Raw genomic sequence first — 24752 nt, 5'->3', positions numbered from 1 at the left:
TCCTAGCGTTGTCCTTGTTGCTTCTCCCCTTCCACCAGCTCATTGCCAGTGTTGCTTCTTCCCTCCCACCCTCCTGTTGTCTGTGATGCTTTGTCCCTCCTACCCTCCTGTTGTCCGTGTTGTTTCTTTCCTCCCACCCTCCCGTTGTCCATATTGCTTCCTCCCTCCCTCCCACCCTCCTGTTGTCCGTGATGCTTCTTCCCTCCCTCCCACACTCCAGTTGTCTGTGTTGTTTCTTCCCTCCCACCCTCCAGTTGTTCATGTTACTTCTTCCCTACCACCCTAGCGTTGTCCTTATAGCTTCTTCCCTCCCTCCCACCTGTTGTCTGTGTTGCTTCTTTCCTCCCACCCTTCTCTTGTCCATGTCGCTAATTCCGTCCAACTCTCCTGTTGTCTGTGTTGCTTCTTCCCTCCCTCACTCCCGTTGTCTGTGTTGCTTCTTCCCTCCCACCCTCCAGTTGTTCATGTTACTTCTTCCCTCCCTCCCTAGCGTTGTCCGTGTTGCTTCTTCCCTCCCTCCCACCGGTTGTCGGTGTTGCTTCTTGTCTCCCACCCTCCCATTTTCCATGTTGCCTCTTCCCTCCCACCCTCCTGTTGTCTGTGTATGTTTTTCCCTCCCTCCCACCCTCCCATTGTCCCTGTTGCTTCTTCCCTCTCTCCCACCCTCCCATTGTCCCTGTTGCTTCTTCCCTCCCACCCTCCAGTTGTCTGTGTTGCTTCTTTCCTCCCACCCTCCCACTGTCCATGTTGCTTCTTCCCTCCCACCCTAGCGTTGTCCGTGTTGCTTCATTCCTCCCTCCCTCCCATTGTCTGCGTTGCCTCTTCAGTCTGCGTTCCCATTATCCACGTTGCTTTTTCCCTCCCACCCTACCTTTGTCCGCGTTGCTCTTTCCTTCCCACCCTCCCTTTGTCTGCGTTGCTATTTCCCTCCCACCATCCCTTTGTCCGCGTTGCTTTTTCCCTCCCACCTTCCCTTTGTCTGCGTTGCTTTTTCCACCCTCCATTTGTCCGCGTCGCTTTTTCCCTCCCACCCTCCCTTTGTCCGCGTTGCTTTTTACCTCCCGCCCTCCCTCTGTCCGCGTTGCTTTTTCCCTCCCACCCTCCCTTTGTCTGCGTTGCTTTTTCCCTCTCACCCTCCTGTTGTCTGCTTTGCTTTTTACCCTCCCGTTGTCTGTGTTGCATTTTACCTCCCACCCTCCCTTTGTCCACGTAGCTTTTTCCCTCCCACCCTCCCTTTGTCCGCTTTGCTTTTTCCCTCCCACCCTCCCTTTGTCCACGTTGCTTTTTCCCTCCCACCCTCTAGTTGTTCGTGTTGCTTTTTCCCTCCCACTCTCCTGTTGTCCATGTTGCTTTTACCCTTCCACCATCCCGTTGTCTGTGTTGCTTTTTCCCTCCCACGCTCCCATTGTCTGTGTTGCTTTTTCCTCCCAACCTCCTGTTGTACGTGTTGCTTTTGCCCTCCCACCCTCCCGTTGTCCGTGTTGCTTTTTCCCTCCCGCCTTCCCGTTGTCCGTGTTGCTTCTTCCCTCCCACACTAGCTTTGTCCGTGTTACTTCTTCTCTCCCACCCTCCCGTTGTGTGTGTTCCTTCTTTCCTCCCACCCTCCTGTTGTCAGAGTTACTTCTTCTCACTGCGTGATTCTGGTACTGACTCCCAAATCTAGTGTAATGGTAAAGATGTGTGCAAAATCTCTCTGACCTTGATTCTGGATGACACAAATCCACTGTAATTTGTAACTAATGGTAATAACCTCAGTTGTCTTTGTAAATGTTACAACCCCTCCATCAAGACATTTGGAGCTGCACGGTGCTATGAGCACAACTTTTTCTGCATGAAAATTGACCTTCTGGTTTTTCCCCCATTATTCATTCACCATCTGCTTTGGTGTATGCAGATTTCAACACTCACCAAAAAACGTTTCTTACTATAATACATCATTTATTACAAGTGAAATACAGCACCCGACAGTTGTCAAAAGTTAACTGGTTACTATTCAGTTTGGAGGCAGCCGCTCTGTATTTAACTAGAATGCACTGTCCCCAGGACAGCACGAGTTTGCGGCAACCCTGAGGGCATCACATTCACCATATTACAGCGTACTTTCCCTGTTTGCACCTGGCACAACTCTTTTAAAGTGCGCCTTGGTGCAAATAGAGAAAGTGTGCCCGTATCGTAATACGGGCCTTGGTGTCTTTTAATTGGAAAGATGTGCTTCAGAGTCCCAATAGTTGCAACTTTGAGTAAACCTGAAGCAATGGAGGCATTTAAAAAAATAACTAGCAGATCATAAGTGATATGTCTCTTAATAGAAGTTTACTTTTTAATTGAAGTGCACGCTTCCGTGCAGAGTTCAGTTAGCACGGTGCGAGATGCGGTAATTGCATCGCGTTTGAATTCTTGCATCAATTAGAATTTCAGAGGGACGGCGTGAGCATTGGCGCCGTCTGTGGAGGCATGGTCAGTTAATTGTGTAATCCGCGAGTGTTGGAAAAGATGTCAGTCTACCGATTGCGAGCTGTGCGATCCGGCAAGGCACAGCTGTCCCTCTGAAATTCTAATGGATGCAAGAATTCAAACGCGATGCAATTACAGCATCTCGCACCGTGCTAACTGAACTCTGCACGGAAGCGTAGCCCCGGCTGTGCCCCCAAAACGTCAAAGAATCGGAACTTCGTCTACCCAGACGCCTCGAAATATATAACGGGGATCCCTACTTGCACCACATCTCGTGTGGTTGGATGCCTGCTTGGAAACTTAACTCTGGCCAAACTGATCCGAATTCCTCCAATTCAACTGCAATTGGCGTTTAAACTCACATTCAGGCAAAACCATTCTCCTAGTCCTGAAGATGATCCCCTTATAAATTGAGCGTGGGATCGAAACGTCGACTCCTTTGAGTAAACATACGTTTCACCCCATTATATTATTGTATGTATGGTTTACTCCAGGACACACTGCTAATTCCGATTCATGACAGTGGCCTGTAAGCTCACCCTGTTTGCCTGGTAATCTTTCACTCTATGACTTTCTTACTTTCCCCTTCTTTGTACGGTACAGGACTGTGCCCTACTGTAACCATAATGCTTGTTTCTGATATGTACCCTTACCTTGAACAATTTGTTTGATCATTAAAAACTCCCTGTCCGGCTGGACAAGGGACTGATAAATATATAGTAGCCCATTGTGGTCTATATAATTTTTGTTTACCTTTATTCTTTTATGCTGAGGGCCGCTTGTTTCCTTTATAAATACTTGATACCCATGGTCCCTAGCTACCCACTGGGTTCCCCTTGTCTTTTCTGGTGATTAACATGCAGCACTTCGATGGTCATGTTGCAGGTTACAGGTCAGGCTGGGCTGTGTTCAGACACACGTACATAGCGCCGGCCTCACAACGATCTCAGTGCAGGTAGAGCTGTTGGCGGACACACGCACACAGCGTCGCTGAGATGATTTTGGAAACTTTGATGTTCCTGAGTTTCCACAACAGGAGGCCAGCTCACTCAGGCCCTTGGGTACTTTTCTTCAAGTACAGTTCGTCACAGCACACAGCAAAGTCCATTGTCCTTCCCTCAGCTGAAACAGCAAACTGCAGGCCAACCCCAGACACACAGCAAGGGCAGTACTTCTCCTCAGTCTTTTTAACTGTCATCTTTGGCAAAGGTTCCTCTTGATTACGAAGTAGTCTAAAATTCAGGGGGTTCAGCTCTAATATTTATACCCCAAAATGTCTTTGTTCTCCTTGTGTAAGGGGTTCTGAGCCCAGTCCAAACCAGTTCTGGGAGCCCTCTGCCAATACAAACCTCTTCCTTTGTCAGTGAGGGCCTGGGTCCCAGGCACACCGCAGGAGGTGGAGCCAGTCTTTTGTGGAAGGCAGGCACAGCCCTATTCAGGTACAGTTGCTACTCCTCCCACCATTCCCAATGCTGATTGGTCTATTCAGCCTAGTTCTGACTCACCCAGACTTCTGGAGCCACTGCAGCCTCTGTCACTCTAAAGCCAGACAGTCAATCCACAAATAGGCAGAGGCACCCAGAGAGGTTGAACAAGGAAATAGTCATTTTCAAACACAGAATTTAAAAACCATCCTTACTAAAAGATGTGTTATTAAATTCTTAGTTCAGAAATACCAGACTCCAATTTTCGATCTGACTCCTATGGGAAGATATGCTTGTAAAAATGTTACAGAGCATTCCCAATTCTGTCCTATGTGCAAGATAGCCTTTCAAATAGTGAAAAACTAATATTGGCTGTATTTCACTATCAGGACACATTACACACACTAGTACATGCCCTACCTTTCCCATACATGTCACCCTGCCCAGGGAGGTACATTGGGCCTACTGTAGGGGTGTCCTATGTGCAAGAAAAGGGAAGGGCAAGGCCTGGCAAGTGGGTGCACTGGCTAGGTCGAAATGGCAGTTAACAAACAGCGCGCAGGCACTGCAGTGGCAGACCTGAGACAACTTTTTAGGGCTACTCATGTGGGTGGCACAATCAGTGCTGCAAGCCAACTAGTAGCATTTGATTCGCTCACCCGGCACACTTAGTGCACTTTACTAGGGACCTACAGGTAAAACAGATATGCCAATCAGGGAGAACCAATCACAATATCAATTTACACAGAGAGCATATGCACTTTAGCACTGATCAGCAGTGGTAAAGTGCCCAGAGTCCTAAAGCCAACAACCACAGGTCAGGAAAAAGTAGGAGGAAGAAGCAAAAAGTTTGGGTATAACCTAGCAAAACGGGCCATTTCCAACAGGGATCATGTACAATTTTGTTGGGTTCTTGTCGGTTATTTTTGGATAAGTGGGAGGGATGCCTATCTATAAAAACTGGGCATCTGGGAAATATTTATCTGGGATTGCTGAACATATTGGAGAGTTGTTGATTTGTGGTTGTTGTTGCCAAACCTTTATATGTGCAGCCAAAAAGATGTTTCAGGATTACTACAAAGAAGGGATTTGGCTCCACCCTGGGGTTGATGGACAGAAGTACATGTTTTGATTGGGCAGAAGGTGTGTGCTTCTACAGAAAAGGTCCTAACCCTCCAAGAGCTGTAATTATTTTTTTTTATCGAGGTGCCAGAGTTGTTTATCAAGCCTGGCTATTGTGTTACAACAGAGTTTTCGCTTTGGGTCAAACACACGCCACTGCAATGGTATGTTTCTCTTGATAATTAGGTAACTATGGTGTTTGTTCTTCTCTGTCAGCAGCACTCATGGGAGGAGACTGTCGATGGAAAATGTTGTTGTGTTGCAGTTCCCGGAACCCTAAAAAACCTGTAGTATTTCTTAATGCTACCCTTCCATGAACCCTACAAATCCCTTAATGCTACCCTTCTCTGAAGCCTACAAACCACGTACTGTCCCTTAATGCAACTCTTTCCAGAACCCAAAAAGTCCTTACTACCCCTTAACGCTACCCATCCTTGAACCCTAAAAAACCCTTACAATCCATTAATGATACCCTTCCCAGACCCCTACAAACACACTTTTTCACTACTTAACACTACTGTCCCTTAACACTAACTAGCCCTTATTACACCTTAATGCTCCCCATTGCTGAACCCTAAAAACTCAGTAGCACCCCTTAACACTACCCTTCCCTCCACGTTAAAATCCTTTACTAGCCCATAGCGCTAATCTTTTCAGAATCCTAAAACTACTTAACGCTTCCCTTCCCTGTACCCCACAAACTGTTTGTACCACTTAATGATACCTTTCCATGAACCCTACAAAACCTTTAATACTATACTATCTTTCCATGAACCATACAAACCCCATGCTTTCCCTTAATGCTACCCCTCTCTGGACGCTAAAACCATAACTACCCCTTAACGCTGCCCTTCCTTGAATGCTAAAAAGCCATTTCTATGCCTGAACAATACACATCTCTGAACCCTAAAATTCCTTACTACCCATCAATGCTACACTCCCCTGATTACCCTTCCCTAAACCTTACTAACCCCTTACTGCTCCTTGACGCTAACTTTCCCTCAACCCTAAAAGCACTTTTTATACTCCCTGATGCTACCCTTTTCTGAACCATTTAAACTTTTACCACCCCTTAACGCCCACTCAGGGACTCTGGCTGCTGAACGTCAGGGGGGGTCTCATGGTGAAATATTAGAAGTATTGGCAGTCAAGCTAATGATTCCCTGGTAATTCCGTATTTCTAAAGCGACCCTCTGGGACCACTTGTGATCCTTTTGATTTCTAATGCCAATCTCCCGCTCCAGTTATCAGTGTCCCCTGTATCAGGAGCTCTGGGGATGGGGTACCAGGCGATATCAGAGACATTGTTATAAAGTCCTTAGTGGTATCAAGCAACAAGGAAAAGCTTACCTCCTTAAAGAGTCAGAGGAGTATTTTAGGGCATCACTCGAAGTACTTTCAGGACAGCATTCTGCTGTTTATGTAGAGTGGAGCTGTGATGCATTACCATTTGGAAGAATCGAGCACCGCCCCACTAATGGAGTCATTTATAGAACGTTGGATGTTTTGCTGATGCACCACAATTCAGAAATACTGTTACCACTAGCACTTATCATGACTTTGTTGCATGTTTAGAGATAAATGTGCAAGTTTTGTTTCATTATTGGTGTACAGTTAACAACAGCGTTTTGCTTGTGCTCTGGTGTCATTAGGCACCGATTGTAGTATTTTCTTGTGATGCAAAACTAGTGCTAAATGCACTAAAAACCCCTTTCCACCCATTTCACCACAATTTACAGCTCCCCACATATTCTATATGACCCCCAAAGAAGTGTGTATGTTAATGTCAAACTACACCAAATATTAGTGCATAACTATTCTAATTTGTGTGTAATAATGGTCTACCTAGTTAAGCCAAACTTTTCTTTTTAGATCTGGCTTGTATTGTATCGGTCACTTGTAAAGCTCACTGTCACACAAAAGGTATCCTGGCGCTACTTGAACATGTGCTCAGGTCAGCCGCGGATGGACAAAACAGCCCTGAGTAGACTGATTGAGGCGAGCTAATAGATTTCATTCTCTCTAAAAGAGCCAAGTTTTGACTATTTTCCTAAATGGCATCAGATCCTCTAACAGTCTGATTTGGTGAGAGGCGTATTCCAGAGTTTTGCTGCCGCAATGCTAAAAACTCTCCCACCTGAAGTTCTCTTTCTGAATTTGGGCACCTTGACCAAATTGGCTGAGGATGAACGTAAACTCTGGGTGGGGACATACCATGCACATTTGTACTGCATGGGTTTGGGTCCAAATCCATGCCTAGCCTTGAACACTAGGCAGAGAGATTTAAACGTTATCTTTTCTGAAACTGAAGCCAGTGTAGCTCTGCCAGCGCTTGTGAGGCGGATGAATATCTTGGTCTTGCTAAAGCCTATTTGTCCGCCGTCGTTTGAACCCTCTGCAGTCTTTCAATTAGGTACTAAGGAGACTCGAGCAGCAGTGCATTACAGTAGTCCAATCTACTCAAGATAAAGCTTCTAACTTCCAATGCTCTGGCCTGGGATAATAACATTGGTGGGATCTTTCGGAGCGCCTTGATGACAGCAAAGCAACATCCAGCAGTTATGTTAATCTGGGTTTCAAGGCTCAATTTATCATTGAATATGACTCCTATGTTACGCACCATCTCTGAATATCTCAGAGGAGTATCGGTCGGTATAGGCCAGAAGTCATCTGGTAGTGGACACAAGATCTCTCTGTCTTGTTTGCATTAAATTGAAGAGAGTTTTCTCTCAGCCAGCCAGAGGCATCCTTCATACAGGTATGGAAATCTTCCAGTGAGGTGAAATGGTTTCCCTCCAATGACAGGATGAACTGTGTGTCATCGGCATAATTAATAAGGCTAACGTTATGAGCTTTAATGTCAGTCAGCAATGGTCTCAAATATATGTTAAATAATATAGGTCTGATAGCAGATCCCTGAGGCACACCCTGTGGGTTGTTAGTAAACTCAGATTGGAACGGCGAGAGTGCCACTGCCTGTCGCCTCTTGGATGGATACGATTGGAACCATTTCAATGCTGCACCCGCTATCCCTACCTCCTTGAGCCTGGACGGAAGTATTTTATAGTTAACCGTATCGAAAGCGGCTTGAAAGTACAGCTGTCTGCATGGCATGTTTTTAGCAATTCTTTATAAGATACATAGAGTTGGCTTTGTCTTAGCTCTACTCAAAAGGCTGTTCCATTTCCACCTTATGCTATCAGCTGGAGATTGGTCACTCCACCATATAGGAAGCACTTCCAATAGAATGCACAAGGGATTAATCTTAATCTGAAAAATAAACTCAACTATGCTCCTAGTCACGTTCAGTTCTTTTTTTCCTGTATGCATGCTACACAGAAAGCAATATTTTTGCTACTTTCACCAGCATTGGCAAAGCTAGTAGGACAGGATAAACAATATATGTGCATACCATGCATGCAAACAGCATTTTTGAATGCCTGTGTTTGTTTGTTGGGACATAAAAGCCAGAGCGTTTGCTATGCCAATGCTTGTTAGGGTTGCCTTTCCAAGCCAGATCTGTTGGCTTTGCCAATGAATGTGTGTGATGTTTTTCTGTTATTGTTAAACATTTTAGGGCGCTTTCACTCAGAGATTGTTCAAGAACCTTGAGAGATGGATTCCTGATTTTTCTGACCATTGTTGAAAATTTCGTCGACGATCAATTAACTCATTCAATGACCGTCTTCTTTCAAATGGCGCTTCCTTCGCGTTGCTATTTTCCAACTTTTTGCCTTGAATCACTGCACTATAAGTGTAAGAGTTTAATGTAAAAGTGTGTGAAAGCACATCCACTGTTTCTGAGTAAAATCTGTGCGGATTGTGGTGGATTGTTGCTTTTGGGATGAGGTTGTCTGGTTTGCATAAATGTTGGTCCCAGTTTATAATGGTGTACTAAGCAAAAAAAGTGATGGAATGGAATGCTGCCCAGAGCAATTGCAAGTGGTTAAGATTCATTTCCGTCTTCACTCCATCTGATTCTTATTGTTGTTCACATATAGAAAATTGTCTAATTTCATACTATAAAAATCCAAACATGTTAACTAACCAAATAAAAGAACATTTTTTTGGGTGACAAAGTAACACAGTTAGGACTCTCTCTCTCTTTCCAAAACAGGAACGTGGGTGGCAGACGGAGACAAACGGAAGGCTGAGTCCAGAGTCCGAGCGCTTGAAGAGGAAATCGAGAAACTGCAGCAGGCACTGTCTAAGGCGAGTAACTAAGAGGTTAAGAGGAGTTGGCGTCTTACCGCAGGGGCGTAGCTTGGTCAGTAAGATTGGGGGAGTGATCATGGATGTCATTTAGGGGTCGCCAGAGGTCACTGCTGTGACCCCTGGCATGGCCCTTTTGACTCCTGGCCCTGCATTTGCGACCCCTAGTGTCAGCAGTGGCAAAATCAGAGGCAGGAACAGTCGGTGGGGGCTTCACTCATTCTTTTTTTGCCAAATGTTATTACAATAATACTGACTAATATTACATTATCCGCTATTCGTTTAATAATAACTGGAGAAGCGTGGCTCAATGGTTAGAGCGGCAGACCCTGATGCAGAGATCTAGCCCGGGACCAGGGTTCAATCCCTGCCTCGGCGGCTCTTGGACTCAATCTCACCGGACCTGATAATTCTCGCCTTGGTGCCTAGTCTAATCATGGGTCCCACTCTGTGACTCTGTGCAATAGCTTGCTTAATCTTCACAACGGCCCCAGCAGTGTTTGGATGCCTGGCTTCACCTTGGGGGTGCCCAGGAGTGGACATCTCACAGGAAAGCCAGGAAGGGTTCCGCAGCGGTATGAATACAGCGCTACGAGACCTCAGGGTAGAAGTGCGCTTTATAAAATGCAAACACATTACAAAAATAGCTGGAATATCATTTTCCCTTGCAACTGAGGGAAGTCAAACAGAATGCTTTTAAATGCATGTATGTTGTGTGCGTGCTTGCAGTTTTGATTGTGTCTATTATGTAAGAAAGTGTGTGTGTGAGCATGTGTAGGCAGAGTGTGTGTATGTGTGATTGCATGTGTATGTGTAAGCATATGTATGTGTGAGTGAAAGTGAAGGTCAAGGGGCACGCTACCCCTGGCTTTTTGGTGAATTGACATCCATAGGTGTGAGCTTCAGATTTTCCATCAGTCACGCTGGCATATAATGTTAAAGTAAAAGTTACAACAAGCAGGGTGCATGAGAGGGGCTTACGGGAGGAGGAATGCGCATTGGTAGGGGTCTTAAGTGAGAGAAACCACAATATTTTGTAAAACAAATATTTTTGACGACTTTACAAATAGAGAGAGAGGGAAAGAGCGTATGTGTTTTTTTATATGTGTGTATGTAAATATTACAAGTGAAATCCGACACCTACCTCCTCATACCTGACTCAAAGCACCAGTACCCAACTATTTACCAGAAAATAGATTCATGGGGGTGGGGGGGGGGGGAAGGGGGGAAGGCTCCTGGCTACTGGAGGCCAGCGGGTGCTCTGTGGAGACATACAATGTGTGCCCAGGTGAAAGCCTCACCCCTTCCCGAAAGGACGCAGAGTGGTCCCTAAATATGGAGAACTGGGGGACAAGATCTTTGCTCCCTAAATCAGCCCTACCAGGTGCAGCAGAACACACTGCACACTCTTAACTGTGCAGAACACTCCCTTTTGGGCTGCGCCTTTGGGTGCAGTGGAGCAGACGGACTTTGCTTGCCAGTCCCTACCTGTGGACTTGTTAGTCCACCCCGAAAGCAATCCCCACTCCACCCTGTATAAATGTGGAGCTTACCTGAGGTGTAAATAATATGGTGTTGGGGATGAGAAACCTTACTAGGGCGATCCATGAAACCACCGCTACATATTAAGTACTCTAACCGAAGGAAGACCCCTTCCCTGGTCATGTCTTTTCTAGGTGGATTGGCAGGTTTAATGGTAGTACTTTGAACCAATGCCATCACCTCCTAGAACCCACCTTTACTCTCAACTGCTGCATTGGAGTTCAGAGAGGAAGTGCTGATGCAATAGTGACACCCAGTGGTATATTCGTGTATAGCATTGATATTGTCTCCAGAGTCGCTAGTGCAGCCGTGACACTTGATAGCCACACACGCATCACACAGAGGCCATCTCAGCGGTGCCACCCAGTGATCAGTATCGCGGCAGCATTGGATAAAACCCCCAAGGAAGCAGACGCCAGTGACACAGAACCAGAATGTCATATCTCAGAACTAGGAAAAACATACGCAAAGGTCACTTAGTTTCATGCGAGCTGTGCTTTCTATTGAAAATCTGAGCTAATATGTTTATTTTAGTGCACTAGAAAGTTTGTTTTGAACAACATCTGTGTGAAAACTACGCAAGAAATGCACTCAGTTGACAGGATCGGGCATCAATATGGAAGTGGGCCGGCCCGTGGGGGGTGGAGCTGCAGCGGAGAGTGACAGCCCAGGCAGGCTGAGGCACGCACAGGCAGAGGGTGACTGCGAGTGCGCATGCAAAAGGCCGGAGTTGTCCAGATTTCGACGGGCCCACGCATGCGCACACTTTAGACCTACCACTATCGATGTAGGCATGGACCCGGGGCCCCGGGTCTCAAAGTGGGCAGATTTCAGTCTGCTCTTTAGCCAATCCTGGCGCAGTGGCACTGCTAACGCTGCGCCAGGATTGGCTGCTGCGGCAGGATGGTGCAGCGTGCGTGGGTGTTGGCTGCTCTGAGCCATTGTCTTCAGTGATTGGCCACATTGTCCCTCATCACTGCGCATGCTGGAATGCCAGAGATGCCCAGTACTGCACAGCAACACACACACCAGAAGTGAAAGTCAGTGGACGCTGTCTGGAAGTAAGTCGATAGATACGATCATGTGATGCCAATGCCATAGTGAGGAGAGCCGAGGTCGAGGACTGTTGTGGGAGTGGGAGTGAGTGAGTCGTCGTCATGTGGACTCTGAGTCGGACCGCCTGGCTGCTGCCTGGACGGACAGGCCTGCTTAAGCAGCTTACAACCATCGTCGATCGATTAGCACGACCGGACCCGGCGGACCACGTCCGGGTGGCACCCACGTAAGTTATGTTATAAGTTATATGCTCATCATCATCAAACTGATCTGTTGCTGCTATCGAGGCTGACTGGAGCGTCCGCCATCACAAGCGTGGGCCTTGCAAACAACCTCTGAAGTGCCTAAATATTTATCAAATGCTTGCATCATCTTAAGTCAAGTGGGATGGTGAAATGGGACAGGGCCCGGGGTCTGCTGCTAACAGATCCGCAGCTGTCCTTACTCCTTGCACGTGGGTGTCTGTACTTTTACCAGAAAAAGTCACCTCTGGGACGGAAGTCGTGCGATGGTCGTTCAGTGTTGATCATTCTGATCAGAAAGTTAATCTGAAAGGGCATCTAATGGGCATGTGGCGGCAGTGGTGACTGGTGACTGTAACATCATGGTGGCGAGTGGCATAAACAACATCATGTGCTGATAGTTTGTCACTGGCATGTCTTGCCCTGTTATGTGCATTTTCAGATACTTAACACAGGCTCTTCAACGCCTCAACGCCTCGTCAGGGGTAACCAGGTAAGCGCGATATAATTGCAATTACAATGCAACTGTCCACAGCGTTGCGAAGGTGCAAACGTTTAAATATGCGCAGCTTACATTAAACAATGTTTGAAAAAGATAATGGAAGAAATAGAGGGGCATAGATACAGCGTTATACGGTGGGCTCAGACTCTTTCTATCTTCTCTGAGCAGCAACAGCTCTTGCAGTGAATGGTATGCATGTTCTGTGCAGTGCAGGTAATGAGGCGCCAACTCAGCAAAACTAGTCTCCCATTTCTAGTCCCTCATTTATTAAAGTTTTCGAAACAGCTGTCAGGAATTTGATGTTGCTATGGCGTAGAACAAAAAAAGGCACTCGAATAATAGATTGCACAATGACGGAGCTCAATGGAAGTGCTGCTTTTAACCTATTGGGAAGGATTGAAATCTGAGTTGATAGATTTGACCGTGAGATCTCTCAAAAGGGTCTTGGAAGCAGGAGCTCTGTTCAACCCGCGGAACTATCTTCTTTAAAAAAATCGGCAGGGGAGGGTGGGGACAGAATACTAAGGTGGAAGAGTGCACACAGGCAGCTGAGAGAAGACAAATCCTCTTCTGAAAAACACAGAGCTTCTGAACCTTGCTGAGCATTAGTGATGGGTAAAGTTGGTAAATGTCACCTCTTCCTCAAACGAAAACACCCTTTCTTCCTTTTTATCTGCATGCGCAATTCAAAGCCTCGTTCCTCCCCGTGACACATCTGCAGAAGCACTCACATCCAAAATCAGCTCTACTGCAAATTAAAAAAAAATATAAAATCTGCTTTTAAATATGCACGAGATTTTTTTTTCGAAAATACAATTCTTTAGAAAAAAAAATTGGCACCCAAAAACGTGGCATGCACCTTGCTTACTGAATAAACACTTCAACTTTCACGAGGAAAGCATGCCCACTGAGGCGTGTAGGGCTGTCTGCTGCTAGTGGTGATAACGCAGCGCCATCTTCGCGCTGCTCTCAGAGGGGCGTCATTGCAGCTACTCAGAGCTGGTAAATGGCAGTGCTACTCTTATGGACTGTTGTTCAAGCACTGTTATTTAGCAGTGTGACTGCAGGTCTTTTAACAGCAAGTGAGCCTTCAATGTTTCCTAGCGCTTTAATTGTGCACAATATTAGTCACGGACTCACGGTTTAAAAGCTGCAGAATCCAAATTTCAACAAGGATTATTTTGTTTGCAGTGCACACTGGCCATCACTGAATATGGTTCATGAAAGAAAAAAATGGTCCAAGAATCCCCAGTAAAGCGGCGATCGTCCCCGGGAATGGTGCGGGCAGTTTGGAGTCTGACTGAGTCCTGACTGCCTGTGGTACGGATGGACCAAGTAACAACGGGGACAGGGTGGAACTTTCACTGAGCAGCGCCAGAGTCCCAGAGTGTATTTTGGTGTTTCAGACCCACACACAGTCAGGTGGGGAGAAAACGCGATAGAAATGCAGGTACCATACAGTCAGGGCTTTAAGTGGGATGAAAAAACTGTTGGGGGGTGGGGGGGGGGGCGTGGTCTCTCTCAAAGGGGCCTGGCCAGTGGCCGTGCCTTACAACTGCTTTAAAACACGTAAGCTAAAAATCGGTGTTTAGCATAGTGTGCTGCGCTGCCTGACTTGTATTTTGTTGCTTTTGTCACTGCATCCAGATATATAAAACAAGTAACATTACTCCTACAACAAGCCAGGACTATTGGCTTTGTCAATGGTTGTTAGTTGCATAAAATAAATAAGCAACTACTACTGCTTCGTTGTATATAATATTGAAAAAGCTTCAATTATGACATGAGACTGTGAAAAATGTAAAACGAGTCTCTTATAAGTTATATCAAAGCCTGTGAAGGATGGTACTGCTGCAGAGTGAAGATTTTTATTTTCACCCTGAGGGTAAAGGCAAACATTGGAGAGCCTAATAAGGACCCTTCTCCGCACCTGCACCTGCTTGGCACCGGCAGGACCCGGCCCTGCATACAGTGTATGTTTTTGGAGGGGACGCAAAATTCGTAGAAACATGTATCCAGCGTTTGCAATCACCAATTTGCTGGTTCGTAGCACCATAAACAGTGCTGCCAAGTATTTTCATGTAACGTCTTATCAGTAAGTCATGAGTTTTCAACCAACTGCCTGTTACTTTATGGGACTTTCATTTTTTTCGTAACATTGTAAGTGTAGGTTTTTTTTTTTTAAACTTTATTTTTGTCGCAGACAGTGATAGCATACAAACAGTTGCGCCGACAGCTTCAATAAAATAACGACTTTACGTCAAGTGACATACTGCTGTGCACACGGCCCATCAGCCCACAACCCAAAGGCCGGGCGGCGGTAGGTGGTTGCATGTAAACCAGGCAAAGAACCTAGCAATGTAACTGCGCGGCAATTGTAAGTGTAGGTTAAAAAAAATCCCAGCACGAGTAGTGGTATTGAAGTAAAAGCCAGTACTGGCTGAAGGTGTCACACATTACATGAGAAATGGGCGGTTATGACTGAAGTGATTCCTTTTAGATAGGAGCCACATAATTAATATTTTTTCTAGTGCTTCAAAGAGGGATAAATAGCATGAAAAGTTGGAAGGCTATACAAACTCAGATATGAATAATCCTGTTAGTTGTGGCTCAACAAGAGTAAATCAGAAACGTGTTGTGAGGACCTTGTCATTTAGTTAAAATAGCGCAATCACAACAAAAGACTGTCAAATACTGCTCCCCTTACCACCTATAAACAATCACCTCACCAATTCATAGATCAAACTATGCCCAAACCGCCCTACCCCTCTGGGACTCCTAGGCGCAAAACCCTCTGTAGCATTTGTAATTGCATTTCACCTTCTGTCTGTCATCTATCTGAATGCTATCAGATGTGCTATGCCACTGTTTAGTAGAAGCATAGTGTATACTCTTTTAACATCAACAAAATCAGGCAGGGAAAAATGTGGAGACTGACAAAAACGATGTCCTTTTGATACGTATGCAATATTACTTTCTCTTCAATTTTCTTTATTTGCGCTTTTTTTATTGTGCTCGTGAACTCGGCAACCAAGTACTTCAACAGTATATACTTTAGCTGTCATTATGAGTCCGGTGGACTGGTATTTCCGTGAGCAGTTATAGGATACTGCCACAGCCGATTCTGTGGCTACCACGTATGTGTACCTCAAGTGTTAAAATGCAGCCCTTGAAACCACTGGGGTTACGGGACAGTCAGAGGGCACAGATGTGTACAGTCTGTAACTGAGATAGCACTTGCTTGTACTACTACTACGCCAAACTACTGTCTATGACCCTCATCATATGTCAGTCATGATGGGGCTCTTCAGTAATGCCTCTCGGGCTCTCATAGTGCCAAAGTTTCCACTCAAGGCGCTTCCTCTGAAGCAGAGAGACACCCTCATTTGTAAGTGGCAGCACTACCTTTATATGCAACACGTGATGCCACAAAATTAATATTTATACTCAGTATAGTAATAGGTGCATTTTTTACCGGTGCTTAATTTGTACAGCCTGCATACATCTTTGTGAGCCCAGCGATTTCTAGGAGGAAATAATAAAGGCAGGCTCATATGCAAGCCAGGGTGTGTGCACTGTGCAGGCGTGACTTCGTGCTGTAATTGGTGGTGGTGGCTGTGCATCGTGCATGGGAGCAATCTTAGGCTGTGGCAGCAACACTTTTAATCCCCTAAGTTCTCTGTCTCTAGTGCTGCGCAACAGCTCTGATGTTATGTAATTTTTAAGTGTGTTATGCTGCAGGTGTTATTTATTTGTAATGCTATGTTTTGGTCTGTTATGTATTTGAAGGTGGACAGGCCGGGCCTAATGGCACTATGGATACGGTAGTTTTAGAAAACGTATTGTGAAAAATGCTAAGCTAATGCTAAAAACTCAACTGGAATGTTTTATATCAGAAGTTGCAACACTTCTGATTTATGTTTACGAAATATACCTTGAGATACTATTTTATACTAGTATATGTACTCCGCTCAGGAATGTTTTCGCTGATGGCTGCTGTAGGTGAAAATAATGAACAAGCTATGCCATGGCAAAGCCAATTAGTTTGGCCTTTTAAACCATGCAATTTTGATCGATATATTTATTTTTGCAAAAAAATGGAAAACTATAGAGTATATGACATAAAAGACTATCCCAGAAGTGTCGGCATTGAAATGCACTTCTTTTCAGGCGGATGAGCACGTGTTCAGGGCTCAGGCTAAACACGTGCAAAACTGTGCCACCCAGCCAATGGATTGAGTGGGCAGACCCATTGCCCCATGCAATTGTGTGTGGAAACAAAATATGAACAACAGTTGAACAGATCAATGAATGAAGGGTGCTGGCTGAAGACTCATACAGGTCGCGCCTTTGGGGCCTTATAAATATAAATGTTAAGCCATGCAACACTTGCTGTTGCACCAAGGATATTGTTCATGTTTTTCAGAGAGAGAGATCAGAGTTTTGTTTAATGGAAGTTTTGACTCATGGAAAGGTAGCACAGAAGGTTAATGTGCCTGCTGCAAAGAACATGTACCTGATGCAGAGCACAAAATGCAGTAAATAGGTCAGTGGGTCACTGCATTTGTCATAGAAATCATTTTGTCACTTGCCCTTAAGTAAAAATCCAAACATACAACAGTGAGCTATTGAAAACTGCAAGGTAAAAATTGTACAGACGTGCTGAATTTAGATACAAAGAGTAAATATGTTGAATGGTGATAGTTTGTGACCTGTTTAGTTGGTTCTTTTGTTGTCTGCAGTTTAAATCAAAAAAGTTCTTTGTTTTGTTGTTTGCAGTTTAAATAAAAACCATCTGTGAGGTTCTCAGCATTGTATCTTGAAGTCTGATATAAAGCTCTGTAGTTATACTGAATAAGCAGCTACCTATGTTATATGACAGCTCTTTAATAATGTAATACCTGCACTTTCACAATTGCTTTATTAACCTTCCTGCTTTCTCAAATTTGCTTGAAAATGCACCATTTTTCCACTATTTTTTTAAAAATTTCTCGGGGGGAATTCCCCCCGAACCCTCCTTAGGGGGTTCAGGCTCGCTCGCTACGCTCACTCGCTACGGTGCAGTATGATTATCACTTTCCGCCTCACCACTTTCAAATGCCACCAGCCGCCACTGGCCAGTGCGTTACCAGCAGCAACTAACAAGCACGAGACAAAAACATGCAAGTGTGTATGAAAAGGGGCAATCTCTGCAGACTGTGGCTTGGATAATAATCCGGACTTCCAGGAGATTTTATTTTTGCTCACACCTAATCTTGAACGGTGCAGACAGTAGTGCAGCTGAGCCCAGTGCATGGAGGATTCTGCAGTGGCAGTTAGTGACCCCTCGGATTGTGTCATTGGTGATTTATAGTGGGAGAAGACTGAGGACACACAGTGGCCTTTCACAGTATTGTATTTAAGTCCTGAATAGAGCAGACAGCAGTGATGGTATGTTATGCTGATTTGTATAGTGCACTAATCATCCGGAAGCGCTTGGGCATGGTGTGTAGGTGTGTAGTGCCTGAGGTGCTTATATGAAGAACCAGGTCTTCAGCTTCTTGCGGAATTCAGTATGTGAGGTGGGGACTTTGATGTGTTGAGGGACGGTGTTCCATGTCTTGGGTGCGATGTAGGAGAATGAGCAACCTCCAGTTTTGCTTTGGCGGATGTGGGGTGTGTGCAAGTGAGGCAGAGAGTAGGTGTCTGTAGGTTGGTGAAAGTGTATGCAGCTATTCAGGTACTCTGGTCCTGTTTGTGTAAGGCTTTGTATGTGTGCGTGAGAAGTTTGAATTGGCTGTGCTTGTGAATGGGGATCCAGTGAATGGGAATCTGGGTGGAGTCTGTGTAAGAATTGTTTCGAGGCTCCTGCTTAGAGAGTGTTACCAAAGTCCAGCATGTTGGTGAGGAGTTCTTGTATGACATTCCATCTGGAGATCTGAGGCAACCATTTGAAGATCCTTGCCATCATGTTGAGGTTGTCATCTAGGATGATCCCTAGATTTCCTGTGTGGTCTCTGGGTGTTGGTCCTAGCTCAGATGGCTACCGGGTGTTATCCCATGGAGAGGTATTGTTTCCAAAGATCAGTACTTCTGTCTTTTTAGAGTTGAGCTCCAGGAAGTTGGTTTGCATCCAGTCTGCTACTGTGGTCATGCAGTTGGTGAAGTTGGTTCTGGTGGTGTTTGTCTTGTCCATCAGGGAGAGGATACGTTGGGTGTCACTGGAGTGGGAGATGACCGTGATGTCTTGTGATCAGATGATGCTGGAAAGCAGTGTCATGTATATGTTGAAAAGAGCGGGGCTGAGGGACGATCCCTGTGGGACACCGCATATCAGTTGCTTGGTTTCTGATGTGAGGGGGGAGAGCCTCAACCTTTGGGTTCTTCCCATGAGGAAGGAACATATCTTTTTGAGAGTGGATCCTTGTTTTTCAATCTTGTGGATTCTTCTAATGAGGTTGATGTAGGAGACATTGTGGAAGGCTGTGGAGAGGTTGAGCAGGATGAGGGCATCTGTTTCTCTTCGGCCCTAGATGTTTCAAATGTCGTCAGTGGCCGCGATGAGTGCTCTTTCGGTGCTATGGTTCTTTCTGAATCCTGATTGTGTGTTAGTCTAGAAGATGGTGAAGTTCGAGGTGGGTTATGAGTTATTTGTTAATGGTCTTCTTAATTACTTTGGCTGGCTAGGAGAGAAGGGAGGTTGGTCGGAAGTTGCTCAGTTGATTCTGGCCAGCTATGGGCTTCTTGAGGCGGGCATTGGGTTCTGCAAGATTTCATTCATCCAGGAAAGTGCCAGACGTGATGGAGGTATTGATGATGTGGGTCATGGTCAATGTTCCCTCTAATTTTTTTCCTCTGTGTGCGGCAGTGTGGGGTCTCTGTGCGCTGCAGCCATGGTTATGTGCGCCAGGAACCAGACCGCGCGTGTGGGTGCAGCGCCAAATATCAATCCAAACTCATGCTTGAACAAGTGAAAAGACTGGATTTTCACACATAAATCGCACTAGACAAACCTCTATCTCTTTCCAGCAAGACTATTAATCACCAGATTATCTAGACATTTTAATTGATGCCTGAAAATAGCTGGAGGCCAGGAACATGCATGACATCCAACTCTTCACACGAGGACAACACCCTTTTTTGCAATAATAAATGTGCAATTCCCAATACATCACAGCTTTCGTGCCATCAGGACTGAGCATAATCTTAACAACAGAGCTGGATCGTCGCCTTTTAAGTAAAGTGTTCTGAAACTCTGGTCAGAAAGACTTTGCTATCAGCCTAGCTGTGGCCTAAATGAGCGCCTCCCACGCTCCACTTTCTAATGCAGCGCTACTTACAGCTCATGTAGTCGGCAGCAATCGAGTAAGTCTGCTAACCAATCACCTGACTATAATAAATTATGGACACCTTCCAGTCTGCTTTATCTATTTTCTGAAATGTTGGCTGCAGTCTGATAAAATAGTTGTTTAACTATTATTTCTTATGCTGTGAAGCAGCTAACGTAAACTCTCTCTTTACTCAAATGATTGTAATTTCTGATATTTATGATTCCCTCTTCTTCATTGCTTTATTTTGTCCGCGAGCAAGTGTCACTCATAGTCGCTGAAATGTCACACATAATTTCAGTGAAATTACGAAAATGTCACACATAGCAATCTGAAACCTTGGCAGCTATGCTTAAACATTGGTAGCTATGGCCTCTGTCCCGCCCGAACTGTCAGCTGAGCAGAGCGCAGAGCGCACATGCATATGCCCGAGCCAGCCACAACAGAGACCTGTAATACTAGCGAGGAGGGGCTGGTGAGGTGACATGATTGAAAGTGGCAAAATAGAGGCGGGAGACACCGCCTGATCCTGTCTTTTCTTTTGCTAAATTTGTTCTATAATGGGCTGTGGCTGCGGGCTGTTTGTGGCCCCTTGTGAAAACATTTGTTAATAGCAGCACCGTCATGCGCTGCAATTAACAAACATTTTCACAATGGCTCACAATCAGCCCCCAACCGCGCTCCCTTAAGAGAAGACATTTAGCAAGTCCAAAAGCATTCGTGCTTTTGGACTTGCTAAATGTCTTCTCTTAAGGGAGCGCGGTTGGGGGCTGATTGTGAGCCATTGTGAAAATGTTTGTTAATTGCAGCGCATGACGGTGCTGCTATTAACAAATGTTTTCACAAAGGGCCACAAACAGCCCGCAGCCACAGCTCATTAGTGCGGAGCAATCTATGATCTTTCCCCCAAACACGGAAATGCCGTTTTCGCGCCGCTCGCGCTTTAAACGCGGGGGCGCGAAAGCACTCACAGGATGGATGTGTGCGCGCTTTCCACGGGACTCTGCGCGCTCGGGGTCAGCAAACTGCGCGCGCGCGCGCGTTACAGGGAACACTGGTCATGGTAGTGCTGAATGGTGATGTTTGTGGCTGCAGATGTGGTGGGTGCATGGGTCCTTTGAGGCTCCTAAGTGGATGGTTCGCATGATTGCTGCTGTGTCATTTCTGGAGAGGGTTAGCCATTCAACCAGAAGACAGTCTTGGTTGGTTGTGGGTAGGTTACCGATGTATCCTGAGGTTGGGTTTGTGTGCGAAGTTGCTGTAGATGTTTGTGATTTTGCTGGGGATTATGTTGGATGTGGTGGTTGTTGAGAGAGGGTGAGGTGAAATTCTTGACGATCAAGAAGATCTCCTTGCAACTATTGGAGCTTCCTTTGATGTGGTCCACTAGTGCCATTTTGTTGGTGTTAGAGTCTGGGTGCAGCCTGGTAGGTAGTCCAGTCAGTGGTGTTGTGGCTGCCTCTCCATTTTCTTTCTAGATGTTTACAGTGCTGTTTGTTGTCTTGGAGGTCTTCTGTGTACCAGCTGGACTGCTTGTTTTATCTACTATGCTTGTTTGGTTTGATGGGTGCGAGGGAATCCGCGCAATTCTTGATCCAGTTGTTAACGTTATTGATGTCCTTTTCAAGGTAGTCTGTAGGGCTAGACTGTTCAGTGCTGAGGGCGTTGAGCCAGTCTGCTTCTGTGATTTTGCTCCAGCTGGGTTTTGACGTGCTGAATTTGGTAGGGGTGTTGCACCAGTGACTCCCTGCGTCCAGGCACAGTATTGCCTTCACTGAGGTCATGCAGGGAGCAGGCACAAGTGTAGCAATGACACCTAGTGGCCAGGATCAAAATTAACTTGTGTAAAGTTATCGATGGAGCAGGCAGTCTGTAGTGTATCTGTATTTAAATCCACTTATGAGCAGAGAGAGGGACTAAACACCTATTCTTCCATTCTCCTTAAACGGTCTAACATCACTCTATTAAAGAAAGAAAAGGACTGATATGATACATAGCTCACATCACAAATTTCATGGGAGATATGATTCTGGGAAAACTAACATCCTCACCACAATTTATGGTATGCTTCATTATTGGGCTTCCCAAATAAGATTACATTTAGTGGATGTCCTAGACTGTTTTAACTCACCCGTCTGGCATAAGAAATATTTCCCTACCAACAAAAAAAAAAATTGTTCCCACAGTATGTGGTAGAGCTCACACAGATCCACAGGCCTGGGTGTGAGATGCCTGATGATGAAGCATGCCTCATATTGTGGTAAGGGCCTTGCTTTTCACAGAATTCTCTTTCACAAAATCCGATATGACAAATGTATCATATCAGCCGTATTCTTTCTTTAATAGTGTGATTATGTAGCTTAGCTGTGACATCCAAACGTGAGTCACATTGTGTAATTGTCTGTGGCCTAGGAGGGCAAAGACACTGATGCAGCAGAGACAAGCCACAACTTGTCTCACTGCGGCAGTGGTGGATGACTGGCAGGGAGCAGGCGGCCTTTTATTCAGCTGTGGCACTAAATGGAATGTAGCAAACTATCTGTACCAGGCTTCTCCGAGGAGTAGCTGGTGAGCCACTAGTAGCTATCCAGCTACCTGTATGTAGCTCTTCATATGCAACCCAACTTACTCAATTAGAATGTTTTACTTGGTTGAATTAATATATAAATGTATATCAAAATTGAAAAGAGTTTATTCTTAATGAAAATGTGTGTATTTTCAGAACTCATAAGCTGATGTTGAATTTCCAATTGAACTTCCAGTTCAATTTCCAATTCAACCATGCTAAAAATTGAGTTGGGTACCAATAAGCATATTTTATTTCTGCTGCAATATACCCTTTAGGTTGCACATGTGCTTTACAAATCCACGTTATATTTAAAGCTAATGTATAAGTGAGAAATAGTGCACTATTAGTACCTTTGCGCCAGGGGCAGTACGCTGTGTTTTTTATGTATTACCCATGTACAGGCACTGCAAATTGATGTTCGAGGCATGTGGGCTGCTGAATTCATATCTGTGCATAGATCGCCGCCTAGTGTTGGGTCTGGATGATTGCACATTGTTGTCCTGGAAGAGTCTTCGAAGTATCACGAGATAGGTGGCTCCTCCCCTGGACTACAGTGAGCATGGGCATCCTCTCCATCCTCAGATTGTTTTTTCCGCCATTGGGTTCGGATGTTACTATCTTAGCTCAAATTAGGAAAACTTTCTACAAAGCCAAAAGGCTTTCGATAGCGTCGGTATGGTTTCGTTCGGTATCGGTGCCTTTGCTTCTAGAGGACATTGAGGACTCAACAGGTTTTTTCTTTCCACACTCTACCCGATCTTAGATCTGAAATGGAAAGAAGTCCATTCAAGAGGTGTCCCCTTTGCAATGCTAAATACCCGCACATCGATGTCCACCCGGTGTGCAACAAGTGCCTGTCCCCAGACCATAACGAAACCAACTGTATGGCCTGTGCCCGGTTCAGGTCGAAGAAAACCCTCAAGATTCGATTGGAGTTGAAGAAGTCAGCGCCTGTTCCCGTCAACATCTTCAGGACCGAAGACGAGGAGGTCGTTGATCTGGAGGATCAGGAACACTGCTCCGATCCGGATTCGGGCCATGACTCCCGAGTATGACGCCGAAGACGAGGAGGTACAAGACGAAGACGAGAACGTCGTCGATGAGGTAGGAGACGACGTGGAGGCCCTTAGGGCCGTAGAAGATAGCTCGGGCGAAGAGCTAGGCCAACCCGGCTACACGGGGGGCGAGGATAACGCACTCAATAAGGCTCAGGTCGAGGGATCGCCACTAGGCCTTACCCAAGATCCACAATCTCGTTCTACAGCCCCGCAAAAAGGCCCGGCTTCAAACATTTCTAAAGAGCCTGCGGTTTCGAAACCGCCATCGGTCGATACAAAGAAATCGAAACAGACAGCATCTTTGCAGAAACCGAAACCGAAAGTGATTGTGCCTCTCGTCGGCTCCAAGGCCTCAAACCCCTCGGGGCCGAAGAAAAAGAAAATGGTCGTCGATGCTGGAAAACTCAAGAAGGTCGTCGAGCCGATGGTTGGGGCGCCGAAGACCAAGGTCAAGGCCGTCGACCCACCGAAGCCGACGCCGAAGGGTGTCGATTCGCACAAAAGGCTCGAACCGAAAGACTGGATCGATCCTCGGTCGAAGCCTATGGACAAGTCGAAGACTGGCCCCAGGGACCCTGTCGAGTCGACGCGACCCAGTCCGTTCATAGCCACAGAAGTGTCGGGAGTCGCTCCAATGCATCAAGGATAAGGCTACATCGGTCGGACCGAAGAAGGCCCCGACGCCGAAGCTGGTCGGACAAGTTCAGACCGCGTCGATACCTATCAATTTTGGGTTACCCCCCTCGGTGCGTCCGAAGATGTTCGAGCCGAAACAATCTATCGGCGCCACTAAACATGTGTCGACGGAAATGGAGGCTGCGGAAGAGCCTGAAGACCAAGAGCCGAGACAATTCATCGACTCGGAAACTGGGAGACTGTCCATATACAAAACAAAGTTAATGCCAGAGACTCCCATGGAATCTTATAGGATTCCCTTGAAGAAAAAGAGACTTTCTACAACTTCTCCAGCTCTTGTGGAACCCCTCCATCACTATGGACAGGAACCTCAAAATTTTTCCCCAACATACTCAGATGTGGAGACAGGGGATAATGACAATGAGAATGACCTCTATCATGTGGACACTGATCCTGATGATCAAGACCAACAATGGATTGACCCTGCTGACTCAAGGGATCCGCAGACTGGCCCAGACACTCATGTGTACAGTGTGAAAACGTCTCCTACTGAGGACACAACTGCTTTTAAAGCCCTTATTGAAAGGGCAGCCAGTAATCATGACGTCGAGCTTCATGCTGACCCTGT

At 45.8% G+C, this 24752-nt stretch overlaps 1 protein-coding gene across 2 annotated transcripts in view; it reads left to right on the top strand.

Annotated features, from left to right (window-relative positions):
• Positions 1–24752, top strand: part of LOC147703160 (uncharacterized) — a 243297-nt gene that overhangs the window by 99243 nt on the left and 119302 nt on the right. For both annotated transcript variants that reach the window (XM_086931701.1, XM_086931702.1), the window contains exon 4: positions 9118–9212. In XM_086931701.1, coding sequence (XP_086787827.1) covers positions 9118–9212 — 95 coding nt within the window. The remainder of the gene's footprint in view (positions 1–9117; positions 9213–24752) is intronic.

The sequence above is a fragment of the Lissotriton vulgaris genome, chromosome 7, assembly GCF_964263255.1.
Source record: "Lissotriton vulgaris chromosome 7, aLisVul1.2, whole genome shotgun sequence".
In the NCBI taxonomy this organism is placed as follows: domain Eukaryota; kingdom Metazoa; phylum Chordata; class Amphibia; order Caudata; family Salamandridae; genus Lissotriton; species Lissotriton vulgaris.
The sequence above is the reverse complement of the archived record's forward strand: the minus strand, read 5'-3'. Positions and strand labels throughout refer to the sequence as shown.